The 8,963-nt window shown below is 46.0% G+C and overlaps 1 protein-coding gene across 2 annotated transcripts; it reads right to left on the bottom strand.

Annotated features, from left to right (window-relative positions):
- Positions 1–1,252: 1,252 nt before the first annotated feature.
- On the bottom strand, positions 1,253–6,983 carry Spmip9 (sperm microtubule inner protein 9). Of its 2 annotated transcripts, none has more exons than XM_070019570.1 (3): positions 6,857–6,983; positions 4,315–4,407; positions 1,253–1,778 (listed from the first exon to the last, which is right to left on the bottom strand). In XM_070019570.1, the coding sequence occupies exons 1-3, from the start codon at positions 6,929–6,931 to the stop codon at positions 1,371–1,373; spliced, it is 576 nt and encodes a 191-aa protein (XP_069875671.1). In that variant the 5' UTR covers positions 6,932–6,983; the 3' UTR covers positions 1,253–1,370. The 2 variants fall into 2 exon arrangements, with proteins under 2 accessions (XP_069875671.1, XP_069875672.1); XM_070019571.1 differs by having other exon boundaries at positions 1,253–1,571.
- Positions 6,984–8,963: the final 1,980 nt, after the last annotated feature.

The raw sequence follows: 8,963 nt of genomic DNA, 5'->3' as shown, positions 1-8,963 counted from the left end.
TTTGGGGGCTATTCATTTTTTAAAATTAAGTACTTGTATAAAGGGGTTACAATTCCATACCAAAATGTTGTATGTGTGTGTGGGGGGGGGGGGGGAATAATGAAATTTTTTCATCAGTTTCTGTCTAAATTTGAAAGTTAGTTTCCCTGGATACAATAATTCCACATTTGAAAATTCCACATTGGAAATAATACCAAAGTATGTATACTATCATCCATAGTGGAGAATAAAGGAATGGTTTCCCCTCTCCCCTCCCACCCACTGCTGGGGGTCAAACCCAGAGTCTTGCATATTCCAGGCAAGAGTCTACCGCTGACATACCTCCCCAGTTTAGGATTTTTGGTTTGTTTTGTTTTTAATTTTTTTTGGGGGGGGGGGGCTCCGGTCATGGGCCTGAACTCTGGGCCTGGGCGCTGTCCCTCAGCTCTTAAGCTCAAGGCTAGCGCTCTACCACTTGAGCCACAGCACCACTTCCGGCTTTTTTCCTTTTTGCTTATGTGGTGCTGGGGAATCGAACCCAGGGCCTCAGGCATGCAAGGCAAGCGCTCTACCACTGAGCCACCTTCCCAGCCCCAGTTTAGGATTTTTAGGGTGTGAATGTGTGACAATACTGGAGCTTAAACTCAAGGCCTGGTCACTGTCCCTCTGAGTGAAAAAACTCAAGATTGGCACTCTACCACTCGAGCCACATTTCTGCTTCCCACTTTTTATAGTTCATTGGAGATAAGTCTCACAGACTTTCCTGCCTGGCTTTAAACTGTGATTCTCAGATCTCAGCCTCCCAAGTAGCCAGGATTAACAGGTATGAATGACCTAGCTTGACATTTGTTACTTTATAAGAATACATTGTCCAGAAAAAGAAAGGGAGAAAAACAGGAAGGAAGGAAGGAAGGAAGGAAGGAAGGAAGGAAGGAAGGAAGGAAGGAAGGAAGGTAGGAAGGAAGGAAGGAAGGAAGGAAGGAAGGAAAGGAAGGAAGGAAGGAAGGAAGGAAAGAAGGAAGGAAGGAAGGAAGAGGGAAGGGGTAAAGGAAAAGAACGTACTTATTACCTGACTTAGGAATACCTTAACAATAACAATAAAATTGTATTTTAAGAGGAAGAATGCCAAGCTTGCTTCCGTATCTATGGATTCTCCCTTTCTCCCTCCCTCTCTTCCTCTCTCCCTTCTTCCCCACACCCCTCCCTCCTTCTTTGGAGAAGACGCAGCACCCCAGGGCAAAGCAAGGATGAGGCCGAACACCCACAGTCCCGGTGTCATGAGAACATCTTGCTGGGTTTATTGTTGGTTTCCCTCTGCTTTCCAAGGGCAGGCAGTAGCATGGGATGGCCACAGGCCCTTGGGACAGTCCTCTCCAGCTGTTCTCATGGTTCTACTGGTAATATGCCATCGGTGGTCCCAAAGGATTCAATAAGGGGACCTTGCCTGTCCAGTGATGCGGGCTGGAACTGTGCAGGAGAAGGTGGTCTTTGTCCTCTTCTGAGCCAGGCTGGTACTTGGGATTCAGGTAGTACTGGAGGTCAGCCCCTGGGCTAAGTTGTCTTGGAGTGGTTAAGGCCGGTAATGCCATGCCCTGGAGAGGACAGATACTGTCAGGATTGCAGTCATCTCCCCCTGTGGCCCCACGGTCCTTTGGCGGGAAGAAGCCAGGCAGTCCCAGGTCCTTGGCGGTCATGTAGGGTCTTTTGAAGGCAGGGTACCCATCCTGCAGCCTTGGGTTGATTTGTGGGGGAGGTCTATAAAATTCCTTGTTCCGGAGTTGGGTGTCAAGCTTTGCCTGCTGTGAAAACAAATGACACAGAAAAGAGAGGTGATGGGGTGGGGGGAGCCTTCCCGTGGACACCTCTAAGAGAGAGCACATGTCCTTGTTGTTGAAATTATTTGAATATTAATATACACAACTGAGGGGGAACTAAACTCCTACCAAAGGGTTATTCCTATGAAGTATTGTCTAGGGGTGGAGGTGCAACTCAAGTGATAGCCCACTTGGCTGAGGCCCTGAGTTCAAGCCCCAATCCCACTGGAAAAAGAAGCCAGTCTGTATTCTATTCCTTCCTCCTTTGATTCCTGATTCCGGGACAAGCCACTGTTACCAGTGGGGCATTTAAAAATCTTTTTAGAAATATTATGTGTGTATATGGATATAGATATAGATCTATCTGTATCAATATGTAGATATAGATACACACACAAATATATATATATATATATATATATATATATATATTTCTCCTTCACCTGGTTTATATATTCAAATTATTTTAGTCTATATGATGGTGTTCTTCCAGGAGTGGGGAATGGATGGCCCATGTGCCCAATAAAAACACATGAAGCCGGGCGCTGGTGGCTCACACCTGTAATCCTAGCTACTCAGGAGGCTGAGATCTGAGGATCGCGGTTCAAAGCCAGCCCGGGCAGGAGAGATCGTGAGACTCCTATCTCCAATAAACCACCAGAAAACCGGAAGTGGTGCTGTAGCTCAAGTGGTAGAGTGCTCGCCTTGAGCTGAAGAGCTGAGGGACAGCGCCCAGGCCCAGAGTTCAAGCCCCACGACCGACAAAAAATAAATAAATAAATAAATAAATAATAAAAACACAAGAAATAATTTGGTACATGATGGAGCACATATAGATTTGTGCTTCTAACTGGGGGCCTGTGGCTCATCTGCCTTTATCGCTATCTATGCATGCGTGCGTGCGTGCGTGCGTGTGTGTGTGTGTGTATGTGTGTGTGTGTGTGTGTGTGTGTGTGTGTGTGTGTGTGTGTGTGTGTGTGTGTATGTTTTGTATTGGAGCTTAAATTCAGGGACTGTTCACTGTCTCCTAGATTTTTCACTCAAGACTGATGCTCTGTCACTTGAACCACAGCTCTACTTTCAGCTTTCTAATGGCTAATAAAAGATAAAAGTCTCATACACGTTTCTGCCCCAGCTGGTATCCTTAGATCTCAGCTTACACACATGCACACACATAACTATTAAGGGAAATAAATCCAGAATACTTGAAGAATTCCTGCAAATTAATAAGAAGGAGATGAACAAACTAATGGAGAAAATAGACAAAACACAGAAACAGATATTTTACAAGACAGTATATCTCCATAAATAAGGAAGAAATGTTCATAATTAATAGTGAAATAAACAATATGACTACAAGAAAAGATTTTATGACCACCAAATTTGCAAAAAAAAAATTTCAAGTCTGGAGTTGTCAAGATTCCAGTTACATAAGTAACCTCCCAGTGGTGGTGACCATAGAACTTAAGAAAGCTCTGAGTTGAGGGCTGGGAAGGTGGTAGAGCACTTGCCTTGCATGCCTGAGGCCCTGGGTTTGATTCCCCAGCACCACATAAGCAAAAAGAAAAAAGCCAGAAGTGGCACTGTGGCTCAAGTGGTAGAGTGCTAGCCTTGAGCTGAAGAGCTGAGGGACAGCACCCAGGCCCAGAGTTCAGGCCCCACAACCAGACCCCCCCCCAAAAAAAAGAAAGCTCTGAGTTGAAACCCATGGTTAGGGATGCCACTCCTGGTGTACAGTGGCTCTTTACTTGAGAATGTGTCTTATTTGAAGAGCCATAGCACAAGCTTGTGTGTATATGTGTGTGTGTGTGTGTGTGTGTGTGTGTGTGTGTGTGTGTGTGTGTGTGTGTGTGTGTAAGAGAGAGAGAGAGAGTACTAGGGCTTGAATTTAAGCCCTATACATTGTTCCTTAGGTTTTTTTTGCTCAAGGCTGATGCTCTACCAGTTAAGCCACAGCTCCAACTTTTGTTTTAACTGGTTAATTGGAAAAAAAGAGTCTCACAGGTTTTTTCTTCCCTTTGAACCACAATCTTCAGATCTCAACCTCCTAAGCAACTAGGATTACAGGTGTTAGAGGCCTGCACCTGGTTTATTTGCAATCTTTTATGTGCATGATTTCTGTTTGATGTACATGTTTAATACACATGCATGTGTACACACACACACAGAGCTCTAAGCTGATCAGGTGCTAGTGGTTCACACTTGTAATACTAATTATTTAGGAAGCTGAGATCTGAGAATGGCAGTTCAAAGCTAGCCAAATAGAAAGGTCTATGAAACACTTATCTCCAATTAATCAGCAAAATGTTTGGCTAGAAGCATGACTCAAGTAGTAGAACTCTAGTCTTGAGCAGAAATCCCAAATGAGAATACCATATCTTGAATTCAAGCCCCAGTATCAGCACAAAGAAACAAACAAGCAAATAAACAATGCTCTAAGTTATATATTCTTTAAGGAAGTGCATATACCTGCATGAAAATAATGATAACTTCACTAGACAATTGAAGATTGCCTTCTTACCTCTTGTGGTGTGACACTGGAGTATTTTTGCTTTCCAAAAGGCTTGTAGTCTGCCATGTAGGAGCTTTGGTATATTTCTGGATCTACATGGACCTAAAGGACAAGAGAGAATACACAAAGTGTGGTTGGAGGCATGGTTCAAGTGGTAGAGCAGCCAATAAGTGAAAGCAAGCATCAGATACCAAGTTTGAGTTCTGTTGGAAGGAAGGAAGGAAGGAAGGAAGGAAGAAAGGAAGGAAGGAAGGGAGAAGAAAAGGAAGAAAGAAAAAGAAAGAAAGAAAGAAAGAAAGAAAGAAAGAAAGAAAGAAAGAAAGAAAGAAAGAAAGAAAGAAAGAAAGAAAGAGCTCTGACTTGTCATTCTTCCATTTAAAGCCCTTCAATGGCTTCTCATTCTGTGCAGGACAAAGCCCCCCTTTGGGGCTTTAGGAGTCCTCCATGGTCTGGCTTTTGCTCCTCCATCCCTCCTCTCCTGGCCTGTGTGCTGCAGCTTCAGCTTCTGCTATTTCCTTTGCTTGGCACAGGCTCTTATCTCCTGTTGGAAACTCAAATTTCCCTCCACCCCATTAGCAAACTCCTATGCATCCTTCAAGACTCAGATTAAATGCCATTCCCCCAACCATTTCTGTCATTCTTTTACTCTCTACTTCCCAAGTATTAAACCATTTCACCTCTGCTTTGTTTTTGTTGTTGTTGTTGCTGCTCTTGTTTGCCAATTGTGAGGCTAGAACTCAAGCCTGGATGCTGTCTTGATGACCCTGAGCTCAAGGTTAGCACAGTACTACTTGAACTACATCTCCATTTCTGGCTTTTAGTGGTTAGTTGGAATTTAGAGTCTCATAGACTTTGCTGCTTGGGGTGGCTTCAAACCTCAATCCTCATATCTCAGCCTTCTAAGTAGCTAGGATTGCAGGTGTGAGCCATTGGAATATGGCCATGCTTTGACAGATTTTTGTATCCCTCCAAAGCAGCATTTATTGAGGTGTATGGTTAAAGATTTAATGAAGTACATCAGATCAGGACTTTATCTTAGGTATCTCTGTAGTACCCATAGCCCAGCATGGGTCCCTGGAATACTGTAGGTATCTAATAGATGCAGGATAGATAACTAAGCAAATGAATCTCCAGAATACTACAAATACTTAGCAAAGCAAAACCAAACCTCATTCAAAGCCTAAATTGGTGGCTCATGCCTGTAAATCTAACTACTTGGGAACCTGGGATCTGATGATTGGGATTCAAAGCCAGACCCAGCAGGAAAGTCCATGAGACTCATCTCTGATTAATGACCAAAAAGCCAGCAGTGGAACAGTGGTTCAAGTGGTTTGAGGAAGAAAAACAAAAAGCCTCAGGGTCAATACCCAGGTCCTGAGTTCACATCTCAGAACTGGCACACACCCACACACAAAAAAACTTTATTGGAGAATGGTGAGCAAAGGAGTCCCCAGATGCCTGTCCCTCTCCCAAGACTGCTTTCTGGGACTTCTGGACTCTGAGTTGATCACAAGGGACAGAAACTTGCCTCCGTCCTGTGTCAATACATCACATGTGCCATGATCAAGGCCCTACACAGACAGATGGGTTGGCCCAAAGAGAGGAAGCAGGACTCCTCTCAGCTGGGCCAGCCATGCACAGCCACCACAGTCCTCTGAGCCCCTTATTCTCCATGTCCCCACACTGCACATTACACCTTCATCCAGGCCAAGGCACCAGGGACAAATGACTAGTGAACAGGGCCTAACGCATGGTGGCAGGATGAACACAAATATTAGTTTACCCCTTGGACAGGTGAATCAGATAGCAGGGCAAGTAGTAGGTGAGTGTGTAATGACCACTGGTGTTGGCAAACCCAGAGTTTCTAACTGCCAAGTCCAGTGGTATAAGTATTCTCATGTGGCCTATTTCAAGATGGCAATGTCAGATCACTGACATGATGCTGAGCTGTGCATAGAACAGGCTCCCCTGAGCCAGAGATCACACTGTCTGGAGGAGGTGTAGGCTCATGCCTACAATTAAGACATGCTCATGCATGTCCAAGGTGAAGACAACTGCAAGACTTTGCCCTGAAGTCCTAGGCCTCACTGCCCAGACACATGTAAATCCCTGAACTCCCTGTACCATATGTACAGGACCCTTATATGTGTGCCAAGAGAGCAATAGGAAGGGGCACAGAAATGGAGGGACAGAGGGTGAACAGATGCAGCAGTGGTACTCACCAGACATTATGGATGGCAATGGGAGGGGAAAATTGGGAGAGGTGGAGGGAAGGGGTGACATTGTCCAAAAAGAAACATACTCTTTATCTGACTTACATACTTGTAACTCCTCTATATATCACCTTTATAAAAACAATATTTTTTTAATTTGTGTTGGGAATTTCATTTTATTCCCAGGAAACTACACTTCCTGCCCTCACTGTGTTTAACAGGTTGTGGCCAACAGAGTGGTGGCCAGTTAGCAGATCCCAGTGTTCCTTGCTTTTTTGTGTGCACCAATTACTTGTCTCCCAGGATTGGGAACCAATATCCGCACAAACAGAACTTACCCCTTCTTTTAGCCAGGCACAAGGATCTTCTTCATCTTCCAACTTCTGACGCCGCCGATGCCATGGACGTGGCATTGGGAATTCTATTGGCAACTGCAACACTGCTTCCCTGTCTCTCAGCTCAGCTCTGACCCTGTCTGCACAATACAGGCTGTTGCCATCACCTGGTCATTGTGATGTAGGTGGCCAGCCAGCCCGCCTGCATGTCAGTTCCCCCTGTCCCTGCCCTAGCTTACTCCTCCCAGAGGGAGCCACTGTGTCTCAGCACACCTGGGCCAAGGGAATCTTGCTCAGCACGAGTACAGGTGCTTTCCAGGACTGCATAGCACAGGCTTTTCCAAGAGAGGGAAGTCAACAAAATGCACAGTGATTGACTTCCAAGGTGAGCAGGTGAATTTACCTTATACCATAGCTCCTGTGGGCCTCTGTTCTCCAAGAGGCTGGCTCAAGCTGTGTGTCAAAATTCTATCCTCTTTTCAATGTAGTAGAATGGCTATTAAAAATGGGGAACAAGGGCTGGGAAGGTGGCTCAGTGGTAGAGTGCTTGCCTTGCATGCCTGAGGCCCTTGGGTCTGATTCCTCAGCACCATATAAGCAGAAAAAGCTGGAAGTGGCGCTGTGGCTCAAGTGGTAGAGCACTAGCCTTGAGCTGAAGAGCTGAGGGACAGTGCCTAGGCCCAGAGTTCAGGCCCTGTGACTGGCAAAAAAAAAAAGGGGGGGGAGGGACAAAATAGGTCCAGGTATAATGGAACATACCTGAAAATCCTAGCTACTTGGGAAGTAGAGATCTTGGTTTGAGGCCAGCCCCAAGCAAAAGGTTAGAGAGACCCCATTTCAACAATTATGTACAATGTTGCACATCAGTAGTTACACAGGAGGTAGAAGGACTGTCACTGGAAGACCATGGTGTTTGTGACCATCTGCTAGATGACAGCAGATCTAAAGAGAAGCAAGTGGGTTTTTCAGGTATTTGGGAAGTTGATGCTCCAGGATTTAGTCATTAGGAAGCAGCAGGAGCATGACACAGAGAAGTTCCCAGGTGTCTGGAGTGAGCCATTGGAACCTCAGGGTGTCTGGATAAGGTGGGAGAGGCAGGTCTGGGGAGGGTGACCATGAGTGATGGATTATTAGACTTTGCCAGAGAACCACACAGACATCCAGGTTTATTGCCAGGAAAGGGGCCGGCAAGACCCCTTCTCACAAGGGAGAAGGGAGAAGAAGCACCAGCTGTTGTCTGAGGTGACCTATATAACCTACTGAGGCTAGGAGGCGATAGAAGGGGCTAGGAGGCGGAGACCCTGGTGTGGACCTGTGGGTCAGGGGCTTCACCATGGCAGACTAGGATTTATGGCTGCTGCCCACGTTTTAGATAAGGGGCCCTGCAGCTGCCCAGACCTGATGGTCACTCTACGGTAAAGAGGGTTGGAGGCTGCTTATTTACTGCCTTTGCTAAATGGGCCTAGGGTTGCCTAGGAAGGGGGCATGCTAAGCTGTGGAGAGAGGAAGGAGTGGACTAAGCTATGGGAAGGGAGCTCATTTCACTAACAATGAGGACAGCTGGAAAACTGAGGGCTTCCAAGTGAAGGGGTAAGTCAACTCCTGGGCAGAGAAGAACCTTCCAGACATATGACACTGTGACATTGCTGGTGGGTTAGAGAGTGTGTTAAAGGCTACCAGGAGCCCAGTGCTGGTGGCTCCTGCCTAAAATCCTAGCTACTCAGGAGATTGAGATCTGAGGATCGTGGTTTGAAGCTAGCCCTGGCAGGAAAGTCTAGAAGTCATTTATCCCCAATCAACTACCAAAAAAAAAAAAAAAAGCCCAAAGTGGAGCTGGCTCAAGTGATTGAGAAAACAAAAAAACTCAAGGACAGTGCCTAGGCCCTGAGTTCAAGCCCCAGGACACACACACACACACACACACACACACACACACACACACACACACACACACACACACACACACACACACACACACACACACACACACACACACACACGCTACTGTGAAGGATGAGCAATGTCTCATTTTTTCAAGATGGTGTTTGGTGTAGCCCTGCAGAACCCAGCCCCAGCCACAGTAGAGGAGGGCAGAGGGAGGGAAGATACC

Source organism: Dipodomys merriami, unplaced genomic scaffold, assembly GCF_024711535.1.
Source record: "Dipodomys merriami isolate MVZ:Mamm:240054 unplaced genomic scaffold, mDipMer1.0.p SCAF_136, whole genome shotgun sequence".
Lineage (NCBI taxonomy): Eukaryota > Metazoa > Chordata > Mammalia > Rodentia > Heteromyidae > Dipodomys > Dipodomys merriami.
The sequence above is the reverse complement of the archived record's forward strand: the minus strand, read 5'-3'. Positions and strand labels throughout refer to the sequence as shown.

Bases quoted from the DNA above. Each gene is read 5' to 3' on its own strand.
- Spmip9 (XM_070019570.1), bottom strand. From the start codon at position 6,931: ATGCCACGTCCATGGCATCGGCGGCGTCAGAAGTTGGAAGATGAAGAA. The intron at 4,408-6,856 runs GTAAGTTCTGTT...CTTGTCCTTTAG, and splicing joins GTGCCTGGCTAAAAGAAGGG to GTCCATGTAGATCCAGAAAT. The intron at 1,779-4,314 runs GTAAGAAGGCAA...TTGTTTTCACAG, and splicing joins CCAGTGTCACACCACAAGAG to CAGGCAAAGCTTGACACCCA.